Raw genomic sequence first — 23,435 nt, 5'->3', positions numbered from 1 at the left:
TCAAAATTAGTGATTAAATGATTGAGTATTTTGTTAAGATACAAAAATAATATTACCTGGTGATTGAGCAATATATTTAAGTTCCAATCTCAAAACGTAATCAAGTTGGATGAAGCTTGTCTCTAATGGTACAAAGCTTGGTAACAACATCACTCATGCCAATACGCTCATGCGGTGATTTCGAAGAACAAGTGAGTCCGATTTCAAATATTAAATTCAAGCATCGAAGATCTATATCACTCCCTAGGCTATTTTCATTGAAAGTTCCTCGTTTGATTCTTTCTTGAAGAAGAATGGGATCTATAATGTCAGTCACTCGTTCGGGCAAAGCTTCCTTAACTAAATTGTGAAGACTTAAACCTTCTTTGAACCCTTCATCGGTCGGCCTTTTCCCCGTAAACATCTCTAGCAAAAGAATACCAAAGCTATACACATCACCTTTCGTTGACAACTCATTTCCCATGCCATATTCTACAATTAATTCATCACAAATTACATATAGAAAAAACTACAAAGGGAAACCCACTTAATATACGAAAAAGTGTTTTTAGATTGTATGCTTTGCTATTAAATAATGGAAGAAATTAATTAATTGATATTACCTGGTGCGGCATAACCAATAGTTCCTCTTAGTCCAAGGGAGCTTGATTTATTAGCAGAATAGTTCAGTCTGTCCGTAGAAATGATTTTTGCTAAGCCGAAGTCACTTATATGACCAACCATTTCCTCATCAAGTAGAATATTGCTTGGCTTGAGGTCACAATGAATGATTGGTTCTTCACAATGATGGTGCAGATATTCGAGTGCATGAGCAACATCTATAGCCACACTTACTCTTTGGAAGAAGTTTAGGTTTCTGGCCGTCTCTGGTTCATTCATGCCAATAAGTACTGGATGCAACCAGTCCTCCAAGCTTCCATTTTCCATGAACTCAAAAACCAAGGCTTTAAAACCATTGCCTTGGTCATCGACTCCTGAAATAGCTGTTAGTACCTTGACAAGATTTCGATGTCGAATGTTCTTCAAGGCCTCGCATTCAGCCAGGAAACTCCTAGAAGCTCCACGATTCAGAAGATTAAGCACCTTTACTGCAATAACTGCTCCACTAGCTTCAAGAACTCCTTTGTATACAGAACCAAAGCTTCCTGAACCAACCAAATTCTGCGTGGAGAATCCATCCGTAGCCCTTAGGATGCTTTGGTAAGATAACCGTAAAAGGGAATTTTCTACGCTAGTTGTTGTTGCCTGTTTCTCTTTCTTCTTTCTAAACCGCAAGATGAGGAGACAAGTAAAAGCCAGAGTCATTCCTAAAGTCACAACAATAATTGCAACTTTTAATCTAAGGGAATTGCTTGATGATGTTTTCGAGTTACATGTTAACAAGTGTAACTCGGGGATGCCTCCACAAAGCTTACTGTTTCCCTCAACAAATGTAGCACTAGCATTCTTAAAGATTCCTCCACTTGGTATCACTCCTTCAAAATTATTGAAAGAGAGATTTAAATACTCTAATGCCCCAAAGGTCACAAGAAATTCTGGAACCTCACCTGAAAGATTATTGTCAGACACATCTAATGCCTCAAGACCTTTCAATGAACTCAAAGATGAAGGAATGGGCCCTTCAAACAAATTGCCATCCAAAAACAGCTTCTCTAGGCTTACACAGCTACCAAGGCTGCTTGGAAGCAAACCACATAACTTATTTTTTGAAACATGGAATTCACCTAGACTTTTCAGATTTGCTACTGCAACAGGAAGCTCACCAGTCAAATAGTTTGATGATAAGTCTAGTATTATGGACAAGGATGGGAGTCCAAGTACTTGAGGGTGTATTGGTCCACTAAGATTGTTATGTGAAAGACCTATTACAAGCAAATTTTGGCAATTACCTAGACTAGAGGGAATCGTGCCCTGAAGATTGTTAAAATCTAAAGCAAGTTTGGTTAGCACTGTCAAATTTCCAATAGAATGAGGAATATACCCAGACAAAGAATTATTAGAAGCATAAAATATCTTTAGGTTCTGAAGCCTTCCAATATCAGAGGGAATGGGACCCGATAGTTGATTTCTTGATGCCCCTAGAGTCTCCAAATTGATGAGATTTGCAATCCCCTCCGGAATTCTTCCCCATATTTTGTTTTGTTGTATTACTAATTGCAAAAGGTTGCTAGAAAAATTGCTAATGCATTCAGGAAACACCCCTCCCAAATTGTTTATGCCTATATCTAGATATTTTAATGTGGTTTTGTTGACTAAAGTGCAAATAAAGTTCAAGTCACCTTCTCTCCCATTTCCCAAATGGTTTTCGGCTAGATTAAGCACAAACAGTTTTTCCAGCTTTTCTAAGGAAGCCACATTTCCACTAAGTCTGTTCCCATCAAGTTGAAGTTGATATAGATTTGAGGCATTGGATATAGAAATAGGAATTTCTCCATAGATTCGGTTTCCCCATACAGAAAGAACTTCAACATATGGCATAGTGATTGCTAAGTTAGGATCAAGAGTACCTTGAATCTCGTTTCCCCCTATGGAGAAGACTATAATATTGGATAGATTGAACATTGCGGTCGGAATAATACCAGATATTGCATTTTCATCTGCCGAGAACTTTGTTAGATTTGTCAGTCGTCCAAGAGCTTCAGGTAGAATCCCACTTAATGCATTATATACGAAATAAAGTTCCTCCAGGGATGACAAGTTCCCCAATGCAGGCGGGATGCTCCCTGTTAAACTGTTGTTGATAAAACTCAAGAATTTCAGCTTTGACAAGAGACCAAAAGAACCAGGGATTTCTCCTCTGAGCTGGTTGCTTCTCATACGGACATATGTAAGCTTAGAACAAGCAGATAAGTTGGAAGGGATTTCACCACTGATGGAGTTATTGATCAGGTCTAATATTTCCAATCTTCTTAAACGACCAATTTCTTGAGGAATCTGGTTGTAGAAGCTATTACCCGCAAGATTAAACTCCCTGAGAAAACTCAAATTTCCAATGTAAGGTGATAAAGATCCCGAGACTTTGAGGAGTTGCAGTTCCAACTTGGTGACTCTCTGATGCTTGCGACTGCATGTAACACCATACCATTGACAGAAGTGAATGGAACTATTCCAAGACTCCATAACCTTAAGCGGATCACTGGTTATCTTGGATTTGAATTGGAGTAAAGCTTGTTGATCAGTGTCATTTCCTCTGATTACAATGGTTGCTGTTGCTAAACCAAGGAAGTAATGACCCAGCAAGTTGAAGCAGGAGAGAAGAATTATAACTTCAGTGCACACCAGGAGAGAAGTGCTGGACGCTTCCAAATGCTTTTTTGATAGATCCATCAACCTGAATCAATTTCTTAATTGAGGATATTGATTTGTGTTTGGACTACTGTTGGTGTTTGGACATGTAAACTAAGGAGAACTGAAACAAAGAAATGAATGCAAAGAAGATTGAACAAGAAGATGACTGAAAAATCTCATGTATTTCTTATTAAGATGACATATCAGCTGTTGACAATTGCCATATTTAATTATCCTCATCTTCAATATCAGTTTCCCATTGCTATTATTGTCAAGTTTTGCGACAATTTATTTTTTAATTGGCAACCAAATTGAAAGCAAATATAAGGTAGAAAAACCAAATTGCCGGCCGGTGTATTGCTCCAGATTCTTTATAGGTAGTTTTTTTATATATTTATTAAAGGGTGATATAATTTTTCACCAATAAATTTGGTAATTAAGTCAACTTTTGTATTTATTCTTGTTTTTTGGGTTTACTTTGTTACCTAAACTCGCTAACTAGATTCTTTTTGATTTGTAAACTTGGATTTCATCCAGATTTAATTATATGACCAATTTTCTTGGACTATGACTGAATTTGTCGTTCGAACCAATTGAACGGATATCAAATTTATTGAATATGAAACTAGTACAAACAACGTTTAATAATTTTTTTTAATTATCTATTTAATAATTGTTGGTCTAACAATTGAACGGATATCAAATTTATTGAATATGAAACTAGTAGTCTGACTAATTCAACCACCGATTCGATTATCAGACCATTGTATGTGACATTCTAATACTGCACAATGTCATCGCCTGAAAATTTATATTTTTTAAATTTTCAAGTGAAGATGTGGCACAATTCGATAGTGCCACATCATCAAATTTTTATATTTTTTAAATTCAGATATCAAAATGAATTCAGATACCAAAATAAACCTAGTTATCACCGGCTGACCTTTTTTATTTTCTTTTTATTTATATTCTCTTTAGGATTGGGACTGCATAGGTTTTGTATATGGTTACTTTCAAGATTACCTGGAATGACTGTTTTCTAAATAGTCTTCCAAGCAATAATGCAACTTCAAAAGCCTTTGAATGAGTCTTCAAAATCATGGAATCTGAAATCGCCTGTTCACATACTAAAAGTCATTCAAGCTTTATTATTATTATCATTATAATTAAAATAAAGTTCCCGAGAGTTTTTGCTTTGGCAACTAATAAAACGGGGAAAGTTGCTGAGTTTGGTTCTGTTAGTAACGACTAGTGGGAATGGAATATTGAATTTAGACGGCAACTTTTTGACTGGGAAAGGAACCGAGGGGCTGACTTCTGGCAACTCATCCATAGTTGCGTCCTTGATGTGTCCAGATCGGACCGTTTGCTGTGGAAGGCAGCATCGAATGGACATTACTCCGCCAAATCCTACTACCAAACGGTTCTTTCGAGATCCTCACCCAATAATAAGCTTCGCCAAGTTTCTTTGGGCCGGCCTTGCCCCGTTGAAAGTCGAGATCTTTAACTGGATGTTAACTCGCAATAGGCTGCCATGTAAAGTTGAGTTAGAAAAGTGTGGTGTAATCTCTTGGGAAACGGTAGCTTGCCCCTTTTGCCTTAAGTTTCCTGAGACGGTGGACCACATCTTCTTCAATTGCGCCGAATCCTGGGCAATTTGGCAGCACTGCTATAGCCTCTGGGATGTGTGCTGGGTGTCCCCCTCGAACCCATTGGATTTCTTTCTTGCATAGCAGTTTGCTATCAATCGTTCGAGCAGCCATTGCACGTGGAGGATGATTTTTGACGCAACCTTGTGGCTTCAGCGAAATGAGATTCTTTTTAAAGGTAACATATTTGATAGATTTTAGCTCTTGTTCTCCCTAAGACTCATATTCGCCTACTGGGTTAAAGCCGAATGAGCTGACGTTATTTCTGCCCCATCTTGTGTTGTGACTACTATGGTCCCAAAGGCTACGGATAAACTAATTAAGTTAAAAGTGTAAATTAAGTTAAATTATGTTTTGCCCCTCGTATTCTTTTTTAATATAATATATTTTTATGCTTATTTTAATTATTTTACCAAATACTATCGATTTTTTAATAATAAAATTTTAATTCATATAAAAAATTTGCATATGCTACTTTAAAGTTAACTTTGGTAATGAAAATTTTATATAATTTTTCCAATATTAATAATAATTATATTATTTAAATTTTATTTTTACACTCAAATTGTTGTTCCCCATGTCAAGCTTGAAAAATACTTATCCAAAGCCTAATATAGCCCGTAAGGCCTTTGAATTTTTTTTTTTTGGCTCGAATAAATTTTTTAATATTGTTAATTATTTTTATAATTAAAATTAAATAAGATATATCAAACATTTTTGTACGTTCTTCCAAATTCGAGTAACATAAAAAAAATATCAAGCCCCAAAAGGTGTACGAAAGTAAAGCTTATTGGCATTATCTTATTCTGATTTGATGGCAATCCAATAGTTTAATAAGCAAAGAGAAAAACAAAGCATTAATACAAATTACACTGAGAAATTATTGGTGGAAAGCTATAAATATTGCACACTTATTCTTTTCGATTGAGCCACATATTTAAGTTCGAACCTCACGAGGTAATCTAGTTGAATGAAGTTTGTCTTTAATAGAACAAAGCTTGGTAGCAACATCACTTATGTCAATCCGCTCATTGGGTGATTCAGCAGAACAAGCGAGTCCTATTTCGAATAGTGAATTCAAGCACTGAAGATACCTATCATTTCTAAAGTTGTTTACATTGGGAGTTCCTCGTCTCACTCTTTCTTGAACAAGAATAGGATCTGTAATCTCGATTATTCGTTCAGGCAGTGCTGCCTTAACAAAGTTCTGGAGACTTAAACCTTCTCTGAACCTTTCATCGGTTGGCCTTTTTCCTGTAAACATCTCAAGCAGTAGGATGCCATAGCTATACACATCACCTTTTGTTGACAACTCGCTTCCCATGCCATATTCTACAATTAGTTCATCACAATTACATATAGAAATAATTGCAGAGAGCATGAAAAATTGAAATTAGATTGTATGCTTTGCTTTTACATTATGGAAGAAAATACTAAAGTGAACATACCTGGAGGAGCATAACCGATAGTTCCTCTTAATCCAAGGGAGCTTGACATCTTAGTAGAACAGTTAGGTTCGTCTGCAGAAATGATTTTCGCTAAGCCAAAGTCACTTATATGGCCAACCATTTCCTCATCAAGTAGTATATTGCTTGGCTTGAGGTCACAATGAATGATCGATGTTTCACAATGATGGTGCAGATATTCAAGTGCATGAGCAACATCTATCGCCACGCTTACTCTTTTGAAGAAGTTTAGCTTTCTCATCATCTCCAATTCACTGGTACCTGTCGGAGAATGCAGCCAGTCCTCCAAGCTTCCATTTACCATGAACTCATAAACTAAGGCTTTAAAATCATTGCCTTGATAATCAACACCTGAAATTGCTGTTAATACCTTGACAAGATTCCGATGTCGAATGTTCTTCAAGGTCTCACATTCAACCAAAAAACTCCTAGATGATCTATGGTCCAAAAGATTAAGAACCTTTACTGCAATAACTACTCCACTCTCTTCAAGAATTCCTTTGTATACAGAACCGAAACTCCCCGAACCAACCAAATTCCGCATGGAGAATTCGTTAGTAGCCTTTAGGATCCTTTGGTATGATAACCATAAAAGAGAAATTTCCGCAAAAGTTGATATCGGTTGCTGCACTTTCCTCTTTCTGAACCAAATGATGAGAACAATAGACAATACCAAAGTCACTCCTAATATAACAACAACAACAACAACAACAACAATTACAATTTTGAATCTAAGAGAAGTCTTTGATGATTTTTTCGAGTTACATCTTGACAATTGTAACTCAGGGATGCCTCCACATAGCTTATTGTTTCCCTCAACAAATACAGCACTGGCATTCTTAAAGAGACCTCCACTTGGTAGCACTCCTTCAAAATTATTGAAAGAGAGATTTAAATACTTCAAGGCTTTAAAACTCACAAGAAATTCTGGAACCCCACCTGAAAGATTATTTTCAGATACGTCCAACTCTACAAGACCTCTCAATGAACTCAAAGATGAAGGAATGGGTCCTTCAAACAAATTACCACCAAGGAACAACCTCTCTAGTCTCACACAGCTACCAAGGCTCTTTGGTATCAAACCGGATAACTTATTTTTTGAAAAATCCAAATCTCCTAGATTTGTTAGTTTTTCTACGTCTACTGAAAGCTCTCCAGTCAAATAGTTTGATGATAAGTTTAGTAAAATGGACAAGGATGAAAGTCCAAGTACTTGAGGCGGTATTGATCCACTAAGATTGTTGTAAGAAAGACCCAATACAAGCAAATTTTGGCTGTTACCAAGACTTGAAGGAATGTTTCCCTGAAGATTGTTAACTCCTAAAGCAAGTAATGTTAACCCTGTTAAATTTCCAATAGAATAGGGAATAGTCCCAGTGAGAAAATTATTACGAGCGTCAAATGAATTTAGCTTCTGAATCCTCCCGATGTTTACAGGAATGGGACCTGATAGTTGATTTTGTGATACCTGCGGCACCCCCAAATTGATAAGATTTCCAATCCCATCAGGGATTCTCCCCAATATTTTGTTATTTTCTATTTCTAAAAATTGAAGGCTGCTAGAGAAATTGCTAATGCATTCGGGAAGTACCCCTCCAAAATTATTTGTTCGTATATCTAGACTATCTAGTTTGGTATTATTGACTAAACTACAGAGAAAGTTCAAATCACCTCCTGTTCCAGTTCCCAAATGGTTTGTGCCTAGAAGAAGTATAGATAGTTTATCCAGCTTTTCTAAGGAAGGAACATTTCCACTAAATATATTCCTATCAAGCTGGAGCATATACAGGTTCGAGGCATTGGATATAGAAATCGGAATTTTTCCAGAGAGTTGGTTTCCCCATACGGAAAAGAAGTCAATATATGGCATAGTGATTGCTAAATTAGAAGGAAGAGTACCTTGAATATTGTTCCCACCAATATCAAAGCTTCTAATATTGGAGAGATTGAACATTCTGACGGGAATAATGTTGGAAACGTGATGGGCCGAAAATTTACTTTTTATTACACACTCAATATATTACAATACGAAGATTACAAATATTTTCTCAATGACTAGATAGTCTAGCTGCTGCTAGATTTTAACTCACTCAAGGTTTGCTAACCTTCTCACTCTCACTCACGTTGCTTCTCATATTTCTTTTTTCTTCTCATTTTTCTTCATTACAACACAAGTTCAAGCCTCTATTTATAGGCTGATAAAGTGACAACAAATGTGGCTATTAATCCACTTAATTTCCAGCCACAAAACATCTCAATAATGGAGCACTTTGTATGGCTAAAATTTCAGCACTTTGCATGGCACAAAATTGCTCCACGTCTCATGCTTCTAGATTATGCTTGGAGTGGGTTTGATTTCTAACACTCCCCCTCAAACCCAACTTTCATACCGAGCTTCTCTTTGAATTTGTTGAATGTCTCCACTTTCAACGGCTTTGTGAAAATATCTGCCAGTTGATCTTCTGTCCTGCAATGGACCAACTCCACGTTTTTGTTTTTCACTTGCTCTCGGATAAAATGATACTTCGTATCGATGTGCTTGCTTCGGCTGTGCGACACCGGATTCTTGGCAAGTGATATAGCGGATTTGTTGTCAACGTAGATGGTAATTGGACCTTCATTTGAAACACCTATTTCTCCCAAAATATTCTTCAACCACATTGCTTGGCATGTACAAGTTGCTGCGGCCATATACTCTGCTTCACATGTTGAGAGAGCAATTGTTTGTTGCTTCTTTGACGACCATGAAAAACTGCGGAACTGATGTGGAATGCATATCCGGAAGTGCTTTTCCGATCATCCAAGTCTCCCCCATAATCGCTATCTGAGTAGCCAACTAATTTTGAATCTTGTGAGTGGGTATAGAATAAACCATGGTTCATCGTACCTTTGATATATCTCAAAATTCTTTTTGCGGCAATTAAGTGGTCTTGCTTCGGCTTCTCCATGAATCTGCTCACCAATCCTACTGCATATGTAATATCTGGTCGTGTGATTGTCAAATACCTTAAACTTCCAACGAGACTTTTAAACAACGTCGGATTTATCGACTCCCTTGTCGAATCAACGCTTAGCTTCATCCCTGGATCAGCTGGCGTGACTACTGGCTTGCAATCCTTCATTTTGAACTTGTTCAAAATCTGCTCCGCATACTTCTTTTGAGAGACAAAAATTCCATCTTGCATTTGTTTCACCTCGACTCCAAGAAAGTATGACATCTCACCGATATCTGTCATTTCAAATTCTTTAGTCATAGCTTTGTTGAAATCATCAGACATACCTGGATTGTTTCCGGTGAAGATCATGTCATCCACATATAGGCATACGATCATGATATCTCCATATCCATTCTTCTTTGTGTACAGGGTGTGCTCGTGCGGGCTTTTGATGAGTCCATTTCTTCGGAAGTACTCGTCGATCCTTGTGTTCCATGCTCTTGGGGCTTGCTTCAATCCATACAAAGCTTTCTTCAATCGGTAGACTTTGTCCTCCTTACCTTGTATGCTATATCCAGGTGGTTGTTCTATGTAGACTTCCTCCTCCAAGTAGCCATTCAGGAATGCAGACTTGACGTCCATCTGATAGATTTTCCATTTGTATTGTGCTGCGACCGCTATGAGAAGCCTAATTGTGTCTATTCTTGCGACTGGAGCAAATATTTCATCATAGTCCACTCCTTGTCTTTGCTTGTAGCCTTTGGCGACTAGTCTTGCCTTGTATTTCTCTACTTTTCCTTCTTTGTTGGTCTTCGTCTTGTACACCCACTTGACACCAATCGGGCTATGTCCTTCTGGCAGACTTGTTAGCTCCCACGTGTCATTCCTTCTTATTGCAGCAATCTCCTCGTCCATGGCCTTCTTCCATTTATTGTCTTCAATTGCTTCTTCGTATGTCACTGGATCACATTCTGTCATTAGACAGAATAGTGAATAATCGAACTGCGTCTCTACAGGTTCCGTAGAATTGTAGATGTCGTTGAGACTCCGTGTTCTTGTGGGTGCTTCATCTGAGCTGCTGCTTCCGCTGCTGCTGGTTGGTGACGAAGGGGCTGTTGTACCAGGACTTTGATCATCGCCTTGTTCTTCTTGGTTGATGACATCATTGTTGTCTTCGTTGAAAAATAATCCTTCCACTTTCTTTTCTTCTTCACTCCATCTCCAGTAATCCGCTTCATCGAACTCGACATCTCTTGAGATAATCAATTTCTTAGTAAGAGGATTATAAAGTCTGTAGGCCTTACTTCTTTTGTCATAGCCTATAAAGATACACTTCTCTCCTCTATCGTCAAGCTTTTTCCTCTGTTGCTCAGGAACGTGTGCATATGCAATGCATCCAAAAATTTTGAGGTGTCCAACTCTTGGCTTGTGATCGCTCCATGCTTCTTCTGGTGTCTTGTGTCTTACACTTTTTGTTGGACATTGATTCAACAGATAAACTGCGCATTCAACGGCTTCAGCCCAGAAAGTTCTCGGAAGGTGTTTACCTTTTATCATGCTTCTTGCCATATCCAGAATTGTCCGATTCTTCCTTTCTGCAACTCCGTTTTGTTGTGGAGTGCGTCTGGCTGTTAACTGATGAATGATTCCATGATCCTTGCAGAAACTTTCATAAAGCTTTGCAGTATACTCGCCTCCTCTATCGGATCTGAGTATCTTCAAATATCGACCACTCTGTTTTTCCACCATTGCTTTGAACTCCTTGAATTTTTCTAGGGCTTCCGATTTTTCTTTGAGAAAATAAACCCAACATTTTCTGCTATAATCATCAATAAAAGTTAGGTAGTACCTGTTTCCACCGAGTGATTCAATGTCGTACAGACCAGATATGTCGGTGTGTACAATTTCCAATGGTCTTCTAGCTCTTCGAGATTTTCCTACTTCAAATTTCTGCCTATGCTGCTTTCCTTTGACACAGGCTTCACACAGTTGATCTGGATGATTAATACTTGGTAATCCATTCACCATATTTGTCTTCGACAACAGCTTCAAGCCAGAAAATCCGAGATGTCCGTACCTTAAGTGCCACAACCATGATTCATTCTTCAGATCCGTCTTCATGCATTTTACTTCTCCAGACTCGATGTCGAGGGTGAAAAGACGATTTCGCGTCATATCAACTCGAACAACTAATTCTCCACTTTTGTTCCTGATGGCTAGTGAGCGGTCTTTCATATGAACTTCATATCCTTTTTCTAGGAGTTGACCAAGACTGATCAGGTTGCTCTTCAAAGCTGGTACGTAGTAAACGTCTGAGATGTACTTCTTCTCTCCATTCCTTTGTGTTATAACAACCTTGCCCTTTCCTTTGATTTCTGCATGTGAGTTGTCTCCAAAAGTTATTTTTCCATGAACTGTTTCATCTAATTCTGTGAACAGCTCCTTTTTTCCACACATGTGGTTGCTTGCACCGTTGTCGAGATACCACACACTTCTCTTGCGATCTTCATTTTCTCCGTAAGTGAGAAAGACACTTGATTCCACTTTTTCGTTGCCTTCTGCTGCGACTGCTACATGGTTTCTTTCATCCACTTTGTGTGTTGATCTGCACTCGTAACTGAAATGTCCATACTTGTTACAGTTGTAGCATTGTACCTGAGATTTATTTTCTTGAAATCTGCCTCGGCCACGACCTCTAGATCCACGTCCACGGTTGGATGTTTGATAATCTTTATTTTCTTGATATCTCCCATATGATTGATTTCCACGTCCTCGTGATCCTCTTCCTCTTCTGTTTCCACCACGGTAGCCTCCACGGTATCCTCTGCGGTTTCCTCTTCCTTGGTTAAAGTTATTACTTGTTTCTCCGTCGTCGACGGACAACTTGCTATGCAAGGCTTGATCAAGATTTTCACTATCTTCATTTAGCTTCATCTTTTGCTCATGGGCTTGCAGAGAACCCACAAGTTCTTCGAGCGACATCTTTGACAAATCTTTTGATTCTTCGATGGCAACGACTACGTACTCGAATTTACGTGTGAGTGACCGTAGAATTTTCTCCATCACTCTTACCTCGTCAAGAGTTTCTCCATTTCGTTTCATTTCATTTACCACCGATTTTACACGATTGGCATAGTCATCGATATTCTCGGAGCTCTTCATTTTTAACATTTCAAATTCAGCTCTAAGTGACTGAAGGCGTACCTTTTTAGCTTTTTCTACACCTTGAAATGATTTTTGCAAAATCTCCCATGCATTCTTCGCGTTCTTCACATCTGATATTTTCTCGAAGGTTGATTCATCCATACCTTGAAAGATACTATTCAATGCCTTTTGATCCTTCTTTCGTGCTTCTCGTAACGCCTTCTTAGCGTCATTTGATAAAGCTGCTTCTGTAGCGGCATCTCCGGGCTCGATGTATCCTTTTCAACGATCTCCCAACAATCTTGCGAACCGAGCAAAGCCTTCATTCGAATGCTCCAATTTCCATAATTTGTCTTCGTCAATTGTGGAACTTGTAGCTGAATTACGTCGCCCATATCGACTTGTTAGATGAACACCAAAGGTACTCCGAACTGGACACGAACCGGACACGAACCGAACTCCGAACCAAGCTCCGAACCGTAGCTCTGATGCCACTTGTTGGAAACGTGATGGGCCGAAAATTTACTTTTTATTACACACTCAATATATTACAATACGAAGATTACAAATATTTTCTCAATGACTAGATAGTCTAGCTGCTACTAGATTTTAACTCACTCAAGGTTTGCTAACCTTCTCACTCTCACTCACGTTGCTTCTCTTATTTCTTTTTTCTTCTCATTTTTCTTCATTACAACACAAGTTCAAGCCTCTATTTATAGGCTGATAAAGTGACAACAAATGTGGCTATTAATCCACTTAATTTCCAGCCACAAAACATCTCAATAATGGAGCACTTTGTATGGCTAAAATTTCAGCACTTTGCATGGCACAAAATTGCTCCACGTCTCATGCTTCTAGATTATGCTTGGAGTGGGTTTGATTTCTAACAAATAATACCAGAAATTGCATTTTCTTCTACCGAGAAAAATGAAAGATTTGGCAGTCGTCCAATATCTTCAGGTATAACCCCGCTCAATGCATTAGTCCTCAAAATAAGTGCCTCTGGAGATGTCAAGTTCCCAAACGAAGGTGGTATACTCCCTCTCAATCTGTTGATGGCAAAACTCAAGGTTTTCATGTTTGCCAAGAGACCCAATGAAGCAGGTATTTCTCCTGTTAGTTGGTTGCCTCTCATACTGACAAATGTAAGCTTAGAACAGCTGGATAAATTGGAAGGAATTTCACCCGTGATGGAATTATTGGACAGTTGTAATGTTTCCAATCTTCTTAAGCGACCAATTTCTTGAGGAATCTGGTTGTGGAAGTTGTTACTCGCAAGGTTCAACTCCTTGAGAAAGCTCAAATTTCCAATGAATGGAGATAAAGATCCCAAGAGTTTGAGGAATTGCAATTCCAACTTGATGACTCTCCTATTGTTGCGACCACATGTAACGCCATGCCACTCGCAGAAGTGAATTGAACTATTCCAGGAGTTCATAACCTTGAGTTGGTCACCGGTTATCATGGCTTTAAACTGGAGCAAAGCTTGTAGATCAGTGTCATTTCCTCGGACTACAGTTGCTGCATGTGCTAAACCAAGCAAGTTAAGACCCTGCAAGTTGAAGCATGAGACAAGAATTATAAGTTGGATGCAAACAATGAAGAAAGAATTGCCCACTTCCATAACTTGAATCAGTTTGATTGATTTCTGTTTGAGAATGTTTCCTTCTGGTTCTTGGGAACATATTTGCCTCCACCACCTTTTTAACCTATTTATAGAGCATTGCTTTTGTTGGATTGAATTATGAAAATTTGTTTAATTTGACTGATTCTTACATTATAATTTGTTTAATTGAGTTCACATGCCGAGTTTTTCGCTTACAGATTATCAATAATACTTGAAACATATATATATATAAACGTATCAAATATGATCTGTAAAACGTCATTTTACATTTATTAAATTTAATAATAACAAAAATGTACAAAAAAAAAGAAGATAATTATTCATATAAGACGTCATGCATGACCAGACAAATTAATAATAAACAATAGGAATAAATGTCAAATTTATACATGAACTTTAATTTTATATGTATACATAAAATTTTAATTTTTTTATTTAATTACTATATTTTTATTTGGTATAATTTATGTTAGATATAAATTATCTTCAGTCATATTATAATTATGATCATTTTATTATATATGTTCAAATTTGAGATTTATTTACTAGTGACATTAATTAATCCAAATAATTAACACCATTATTTTTTTTCGCAATTAAGATTAAATTTATTGATTAAGAAAGCACTAAAAGAACAACTCGAACAAGGTTCAAAACAAAGCAAAACAAGAAACAAGAGAAAGAAAATGCCTCAAAAAAGTGGGACAACCAAATAAGTCAAGGCTGGTTACCTTTTGAGGCAAAATGATCAACCAAAGACTTGAAGCACCATTTCAAGATTCAGTATTCAATCAAATTTTGCTATTAGTTTTGTAATTTATGAAAGTTGTAGATTTAATTAATGTATTTTAATCTTATTAAATATAATTTCTGTAGTTTTCAAATTGGTTAATTTTAATCTCTGTATTTTTTGAATTTTGAAATCATTACTAGTCCTGTACAGTTGTAGATTTAGTTTATTTTCTCCACTTGGATCATTTTGAATCCTTGTACTTTTTAAATTTTAAAATTTAGTCTTAATGCAAATGACAGTAGTTAATCCGTTAACTCGATTTTTAGTTAGTAACATGTGAAAATATCAAGTTGGCATGACATTACACATATGATAATATGTTTGTTGCATCAGATTTTAAAAATAGTAGAACTTAATAACTTTTATAGTTATCATTTTGTGAGGATTGAAATTTTAGAATTTGAAAAGTACATGAACTAAAAATACCAAATTAAAATACAGAGATTAAATTCATAACTTTGATAAAGTAAAAAGACTAATAGCATAATTTAAAATATTATTTAAAACTTTCAAAGCCTTGATTAAAATGCATGTGTATTTTTCTTGTTAGAATTTAACTCATCATGATTTTTTTTATATATAATGGTGTTCCTAGGAAAAATTCACGTCAACATTTTAGTCAAATAAAGTATTTAGACTAATTAATGACATTATAAAAGTTAATGGACCAAATTATGTTGACAATTAATGTATAGAGATTAAATCTCAAATTTAAGCTTAATATAGAGGTCAAAACTAGAATTTGACTATTATTATATAACCTCAAAAAAGAAAAAAAATTGGGTTGGATGCGTGCTAGATAAAGAATCCTCGTGGCATTCCTTTTATATAATACTAGTATGGTTTCACTCACGCTTCACGTTGGGTTTATTATTTATTTTCTAATTAAATTATAGAGTAAAAGTTTGAAGGTTATAATATGCTCAAAGTTCTTGTACTCATCGTATATGTAGAAATAATCTCCCTACTTTTATTTTCAGGAATTTAGTCTCTCTACTTTTCGAATTTAAAATTTTAAGTCCATTTGTTAACACTGTTATAATTCTATTATTAAATTGGCTAGCGTGACATTTTGAAATTAAAAAGATACTCATTTAGTATCCATGTAACAAAAAAGTGACATCGTAATGGACCTGAATTAAATAGATAATTTTAATGATGTTAACAATCCTTAAAAATTCACATCAGCATTTTAGTCAAAATAAAGTATTTAAACTAACTAATGACATTATAAAAATCGAGGTGCCAAATTATGTCAAATTAAAATATAAAGATTCAATTTCAAGTTTGAGAGAAATTTAGAAATCAAAATTGAAATTTAACTATTCTTATATAATTTAAAAAAAGTAAAAAGATTAAAGATGAAATTTGACCATAAGATTTTCATGTTAAAATAAAAAAGGAAAAAGACAGTTGTCTTGAAAGGAACACCTTTTATATATAGTTGTATAGATATATATATGTGTATAATATTAGTATAAATTATTAATACAATATTATTTATACCTAATGCGAATCTCGAATGATTAGCTGTTGAGAATTTGCCTCTTTCATTATGTTAAAATAAAACATAGTCGCCAGACTTGACTGAAGCCAGTAAAGAACATAGAAATTTATTGTTAATTTGCTGATTGAGTCTTAACTCAATTGGTATTAATATTGTTGTTAGTGCAGGAGGACGTGAGTTTAAGTGCGTTGAAGTTCATTATCTTCTTATTTAAGGATTGGAGAAAGACTATGAATAGTTCTAAGCATTGTATAAATAAAAAATAAAAAAAAACCAGATATGATGAATTTCATGTGATGGCCTAATGGTTAAGGGTGTTTACCGTCCCAGGTGTGGCCTGGGTTTAAATCGCGTTTGTTGTTCGGGTTTAACCCTGTTATTATAAGTCACCAAAAAAACAAATATAATAAGAATTTATAATAAAATTAATGTTAAAAAATTATTGTGATATTCAACATTAGATTCCCTATAGCTATTGTTATAATGTTTCATGACATGCAACCATTTATTAAATAATTAGAAACCAAATTGAAGCAAAGATCAGGTAGAAATAAATAAATAAAGTCATATGTTTAATGTTCCAATTTCTTTATAGGAGGTAGTTGTTTATATATTTAACTAGTTTTGTATTGCTGGTTGTTTAATGTTTTGAAATAATTTCTTTTCCTTATTATAGGCTTACTAAAATTGATTCTATGATGGATTTAATTAAGAAATTGTGATTTTAATTAATGCATAATTGTGTCGATTGAGTCTAGATTGACATGGATATTGTTGTCAATGTAGGAGGACGTGAGTTCGGTGCGTTGAAGCGCATTATCTTCCTATTTATGGGTTGGGTAGTTCTAAGCATTGTGTCAAAAAAAGCTTATATGATCAGAACCTATAATGAGAGTGTTCAAAATAATTAATGCAGATTGTTTAAAGCAGCTTAGACTTCCTCCTCTCAAATTATTGGTAAAAAGACCTCTCAATTCCCTTTCAACTTCGATATTAAGCAAACTGTACATAATTTTGATTGATACAATAACAAATTTAGCTCTCAATGTTTATATATTTTATCAATTTAGCCTTGATTCTAAAAGATTCAACAAATTTAGTCTCAACATTTACACAAATTTTGTGGGCTAAATTTGTTTAATCAAAGATCAAATTGGCAGAATGTGTAAGCTTTGAGGGCTACGTTTGTTATTATATCAATCGAAAATATATATAATTGATGGAAAACAATAACACAACGATTAATTGTCCTTATTTGCTCACTTTCGAAATTGACAGGGATTAAATTGCTTTGTTTTTTTTAAATGGACCAATTTGATCAATATTGATATTGAGAGGGACTAAAATGGTTTTTTACCCAAATTATTAGCAGCAATATGCAAATTAACAATTCTTATCTAAAAATCTATTGATTTCAACAAAAAAGGTTAAATTATGTTATTAGTCCCTATATTTTATAAAAGTTGTGGATTTAATCCACATACTTTAATTTGGTCATTTTTATCACCAAACAATAATTGTTAAATTTATTAAGTTTAGTTTTGTTATTTCTAAAATCTAATGTGGAAAACATATTATCATATGTACACTACTATGTCAGCTTGTTATTTCTACATATTACTCACTAAAAATACAGGTAACAGATTAACAACTGTCACTTGCATCAATACTAAAATTTCAAAATTCGAAAAGCATGGGGACTTAGAATGATCCAATTGGATAATATAGACCAAATTTTCATATGTACGCATAGTAGAAGACTAGTAATTGAATTTAACCAAATGAATTTAACTACTAACATTTGAGTCAGGGAAAAAACTTTAAAATTAAAAAGTAAATGGACTAAAATTGACAAATTTGAAAAGTATAAAGACAAAATTTGATCAAATTAAAGTACATGGACTAAATCCATAACTTCCGCAAGGTACAGGCACTAATAACAGAATTTAACCAATAATTAAAATGTTGAAATTATCAATACGAAACCTAGTTTTGTTGATGCTTATATTTTTTTAGGTATCTTCCATATTTATTAATTCATGGTCTATATTCGGCGTTTATGATTATCCCTCTCAAAAATGTTATTTTCAAAGCTCAAACCAATATCTCTACTTAAGATTGCAATTTACCTCAACATTGCACTCAATACGGTGTTTTACTCATACTTAATGACAACCACAAAGCCCTCTTACAAAAGAAAACATTGGTCCTATGCAATTAAGGGCTAATTTAGCATTACTTTTGAGAAGTGCTTTTAAAAAGTTTGGTTTAAGATTTAAGTGTTTAGTACTTTTAAAAAGCACTTCTAACTCAAAAAGTTATCTAATTAGCATTGTTCTGGCTTCAAAAGTATTTTTGATCCCAAAAGCACTTTAGATAAACAATGCTAAACAAAGCCTAAATCATAACAAACTTTGTTTACAAGCATCTTTTGAAAATTTACTCAATGTCCATAATCTATTCAGACTATTCTATTTAAGGATTTATAGAGATTTTGTAAAACTCCCTTTAGCTTTTCAGTCCTAAAATTTGAAACTTTGTTTAAATGGGTCAAAGAAAAAATATTCAATGAGCAATTTAAGATTTTATTTAAGAAGGAAAAGGAGGTGGAAATAAAATAGAAATGCATTTACAGAGATTTTATTGAAATATCCCTATGAGGGTCCTAAAATTTTTGAGTACATGAAAGTTAGATTAAGAGAATAAAACCAACAACTAAAATACTTGGTAAAAAATAAGAAAATTTTCTAATTGAGTCTTTACTTGATTGATACTGATATTGTTACCAATGCAGAAGTATATGAATTCGAGTGCGCTGAAAATATGATAAGAATTTATAATGAGATTAATGTTTTAAAAAAAAGAGTTCAATAGAAAGGAAATCTATATCATTTAATATGGACACAAAACCAAAGAGTCATCCATTTCGGTGATTACTGACAACACTGAGATGATGTAAAATCATATAAACCCATATCAAACATTTCAATAGATTCTTCCAAATTCGAGTAACATAGATAAAATCAAAGTTCATTGGCATTATCTTGAGTTCTTATTTGATGAGGATCCAATAGTTTAAGAAGCAAAGAGAAAAACAAAGCATTGATACAAATTACACTGATAAATTATTGGTGGAAAGCTATAAATATTGCATATTTATTCTTTTCTCAAAGCATAGTGCTTTTAGGCGAAATGATGCGAGACCTACTAATGCCCAATAGATATGTGAACAAAAGATAAAATCCAACACTTTGACTGACCCAAGCCTCTCAACTTCATCCATACGACACCTTAGATACCTGCATGGTGAAAACAAGGTAATCTGTTTTACTTCTTCATGTCATCTAAACATAACAATTATCTCCAAAAGCAGTGGAAATATACATTAAGTTATGGAATGATACAATATTTCTTCTAAGATAAGAAGATATCTTACCTTTCGACTAAGCAATATCTTGTCTCTAATGGAACAAAGCTTGGTAACAACATCACTCATGTCAATCCGGTCATTGGGTGATTCAGCAGAACAAGCGAGTCCTATTTCGAATAGTGAATTCAAGCACCAAAGATGTCTATCATTTCTCAAGTTTTTTACATCGGGTGTTCCTCGTGTGACTCTTTCTTCAACAAGAATAGGATCTGTAATCTCGATTATTTGTTCAGGCAGTGCTGCCTTAACAAAGTTGTGGAGACTTAAACCATCTCTGAATCTTTCATTGGTCGGCCTTTTTCCTGTAAACATCTCAAGCAGTAGGATGCCATAGCTATACACATCACCTTTTGTTGACAACTCGCTTCCCATGCCATATTCTACAATTAGTTCATCAAAATTACATATAGAAATAATTGCAGAGAGCATGAAAAATTGATATTAGATTGTATGCTTTGCTTTTACATTATGGAAGAAAATACTAAAGTGAACATACCTGGAGGAGCATAACCGATAGTTCCTTTTAATCCAAGGGAGCTTGACATTTTAGTAGAACGGTTAAGTTCGTCTGCAGAAATGATTTTCGCTAAGCCAAAGTCGCTTATATGGCCAACCATTTCCTCATTAAGTAGAATATTGCTTGGCTTCAGGTCACAATGAATGATTGATGTTTCACAATGATGGTGCAGATATTCAAGTGCATGAGCAACATCTATCGTCACGCTTACTTGTTGGAAGAAGTTTAGCTTTCTCATCGTTTCCAGTTCACTGGTACCTGTCGGCGAATGCCGCCAGTCCTCCAAGCTTCCATTTATCATGAACTCATAAACTAAGGCTTTAAAATCATTGCCTTGATAATCAACACCTGAAATTGCTGTTAATACCTTGACAAGATTCCGATGTCGAATGTTCTTCAAGGTCTCACATTCAACCAAAAAACTCCTAGATGATCTATGGTCCAAAAGATTAAGAACATTTACTGCAATAACTACTCCACTCTCTTCAAAAATTCCTTTGTATACAGAACCGAAACTCCCCGAACCAACCAAATTTCGCATGGAGAACTCGTCAGTAGCCTTTAGGATCCTTCGGTATGATAACCATAAAAGAGAATTTTCTGCAAAAGTTGATATCGGTTGCTGCACTTTCCTCTTTCTGAACCAAATGATGAGAACAATAGACAATACCAAAGTCACTCCTAATATAACAACAACAACAACAACAACACAACAATTACAATTTTGAATCTAAGAGAAGTCTTTGATGATTTTTTCGAGTTACATCTTGACAAATGTAACGCAGGGATGCCTCCACATAGCTTATTGTTTCCCTCAACAAATACAGCACTGGCATTCTTAAAGACACCTCCACTTGGTATAACTCCTTCAAAATTATTGAAAGAGAGATTTATATACTTTAATGCTCCAAAATTCACAAGAAATTCTGGAACCCCACCTGAAAGATTATTTTCAGATATGTCCAATTCCACAAGACCTCTCAATGAACTCAAAGATGAATGAATAGGTCCTTCAAACAAATTACCACCAAGGAACAACCTCTCTAGTCTTACACAGCTAACAAGGCTCTTAGGAAGCAAACCGGATAACTTATTTTTTGAAAAATCCAAATCTCCTAGATTTTTCAGATTTTCTACTTCTACGGGAAGCTCACCAGTCAAATAGTTTGATGATAAGTTTAGTAAAATGGACAGGGATGATAGTCCAAGTACTTGAGGCGGTATTGATCCACTAAGATTGTTGTAAGAAAGACCCAATACAAGCAAATCTTTGCAGTTACCAAGACTAGAAGGAATGTTGCCCCGAAAATTGTTAACTCCTAAAGCAAGGAACATTAACCCCGTTAAATTTCCAATAGAATAGGGAATAGTCCCAGTGAGAAAATTATAACGAGCGTCAAATGTATTTAGCTTCTGAATCCTCTCGGTGTTTAGAGGAATGGGACCTGATAGTTGATTTTGTGATACCTGCAGCACCTCCAAATTGATGAGATTTCCAATCCCATCAGGGATTCTCCCCAATATTTTGTTATTTTCTATTTCTAAAAATTGAAGGCTGCTAGAGATATTGCTAATGCATTCGGGAAGTACCCCTCCAAAATTATTTGTTCGTATATCTAGAGTTTCTAGTTTGGTATTATTGACTAAACTACAGAGAAAGTTCAAATCACCTTCTGTTCTTTTTCCCAAATGATTTGCGCCTAGAAGAAGTATAGATAGTTTATCCAACTTCTCAAAGGAAGGGACGTTTCCAATAAGTCTATTCATATGAAGCTGAAGTACATTGAGATTCGAGGCATTGGATATAGAAATCGGGATTTTTCCAGAGAGTTGGTTTTCCCATACGGAAAAGAAGGCAATAAATGGCATAGTGATTGCTAAATTAGAAGGAAGAGTACCTTGAATATTGTTCCCACCAATATTAAAGATTCTAATATTGGAGAGATTGAACATTCCGACCGGAATAATACCAGAAATTGTATTTTCTCCTACCGAGAAATAAGAAAGATTTGTCAGTCGTCCAATATCTCCAGGTATAACCCCACTCAATGCATTAGTCCTCAAATCAAGTACCTCTAGAGATGACAAGTTCCCAAACGAAGGTGGTATACCCCCTCTCAATCTGTTGATGGCAAAACTCAAGGTTTTCATGTTTGACAAGAGACCCAATGAAGCAGGTATTTCTCCTCTTAGTTGGTTGCCTCTCATTCTGACAAATGTAAGCTTAGAACAGCTGGATAAATTGGAAGGAATTTCACCCGTGATGGAATTATTGGACAGTTGTAATGTTTCCAATCTTTTTAAGCGACCAATTTCTTGAGGAATCTAGTTGTAGAAGTTGTTATTCGAAAGATTCAACTCCTTGAGAAAGCTCAAATTTCCAATGAATGGCGATAAAGGTCCCGAGAGTTTGAGGAATTGCAATTCCAACTTGATGACTCTCCGATTGTTGCGACCTGTTGGTGCAAAAGGTAGCAGCAAGCTGATTTTCAGCTTTGCTTGGTAAGCAAGCCTCGAGACTTGGAACAGAAACAACCGAAGAAGAAAGAAAAATTTGCAATGGAAAAACAGTAAAGAAAGAGAGAGATTTGAATGAAAAATAAGCTGATTTTTCATTAAAAACTTAAGAAGGCATAATGCCAATACATATATGAGATAACAACAACAAAACAAACAAGTTACCACCTAATAACACACCTAACACCACTAACTTGCCTAGTAACTTGGTAAACTTGTTTGAATACATAAACAGCTACCTAAACTTGTCATTCATCACCTAATTACATCAAAATGCAGCTACCAACTAAGTTTGATCCTAACTAAATACAAAACATTCATTTAAAGAAACTAAATGAACCAAAATTGCTTCAGCTTGCTGCACCAGTTTGTTGCTTGAAGCACGTTCCTTGCATGGCCACCTTTGTTGCTGTATGGGAGCTGACTTTAACACTCCTCCTCAGCTTCTTTGCAGCAGACTCCTAGTAGCTTTCTTAAAATTAGAAATCTTGACACACCAAGTGACTTTGTAAAGATATCAGCAATCTGATTCTCAGAGCTGCAGTGTATCAGCTCGAT

At 35.3% G+C, this 23,435-nt stretch overlaps 3 protein-coding genes across 3 annotated transcripts; all 3 read right to left on the bottom strand.

Moving 5' to 3' along the window:
* Positions 1–65: 65 nt before the first annotated feature.
* On the bottom strand, positions 66–3,327 carry LOC107931772 (probable LRR receptor-like serine/threonine-protein kinase At3g47570). The gene is made up of 2 exons (XM_016863703.2): positions 603–3,327; positions 66–471 (listed from the first exon to the last, which is right to left on the bottom strand). The coding sequence occupies exons 1-2, from the start codon at positions 3,325–3,327 to the stop codon at positions 101–103; spliced, it is 3,096 nt and encodes a 1,031-aa protein (XP_016719192.2). The 3' UTR covers positions 66–100.
* A 10,042-nt stretch (positions 3,328–13,369) lies between these two features.
* Positions 13,370–21,366, bottom strand: LOC107931775 (probable LRR receptor-like serine/threonine-protein kinase At3g47570). The gene is made up of 3 exons (XM_041102050.1): positions 20,340–21,366; positions 19,850–20,223; positions 13,370–14,038 (listed from the first exon to the last, which is right to left on the bottom strand). The coding sequence occupies exons 1-3, from the start codon at positions 20,899–20,901 to the stop codon at positions 13,370–13,372; spliced, it is 1,605 nt and encodes a 534-aa protein (XP_040957984.1). The 5' UTR covers positions 20,902–21,366.
* Positions 20,912–22,568, bottom strand: LOC121222126 (receptor kinase-like protein Xa21). The gene is made up of 2 exons (XM_041102049.1): positions 21,142–22,568; positions 20,912–21,041 (listed from the first exon to the last, which is right to left on the bottom strand). The coding sequence occupies exons 1-2, from the start codon at positions 22,566–22,568 to the stop codon at positions 20,912–20,914; spliced, it is 1,557 nt and encodes a 518-aa protein (XP_040957983.1).
* Positions 22,569–23,435: the final 867 nt, after the last annotated feature.

Source organism: Gossypium hirsutum, chromosome D10 (genome assembly GCF_007990345.1).
Source record: "Gossypium hirsutum isolate 1008001.06 chromosome D10, Gossypium_hirsutum_v2.1, whole genome shotgun sequence".
NCBI lineage: Eukaryota > Viridiplantae > Streptophyta > Magnoliopsida > Malvales > Malvaceae > Gossypium > Gossypium hirsutum.
Note: the sequence above shows the minus strand (reverse complement) of the source record. Positions and strands in the feature narration are given on the sequence as shown.

Coding starts and splice junctions, on each gene's coding strand:
- LOC121222126 (XM_041102049.1), bottom strand. CDS start 22,568: ATGAGAGGCAACCAACTAAGAGGAGAAATACCTGCTTCATTGGGTCTC. Junction 21,042..21,141: donor CTATGTGGAGGCATCCCTGC/GTTACATTTGTC, acceptor TTGTTATATTAG/GAGTGACTTTGGTATTGTCT.
- LOC107931775 (XM_041102050.1), bottom strand. CDS start 20,901: ATGCGAAATTTGGTTGGTTCGGGGAGTTTCGGTTCTGTATACAAAGGA. Junction 20,224..20,339: donor TATCGGTTATGCTCCTCCAG/GTATGTTCACTT, acceptor AACTAATTGTAG/AATATGGCATGGGAAGCGAG. Junction 14,039..19,849: donor AGATATTGCTTAGTCGAAAG/GTAAGATATCTT, acceptor TTCAACTTGCAG/GGTCTTAACTTGCTTGGTTT.
- LOC107931772 (XM_016863703.2), bottom strand. CDS start 3,327: ATGGATCTATCAAAAAAGCATTTGGAAGCGTCCAGCACTTCTCTCCTG. Junction 472..602: donor TATTGGTTATGCCGCACCAG/GTAATATCAATT, acceptor AATTAATTGTAG/AATATGGCATGGGAAATGAG.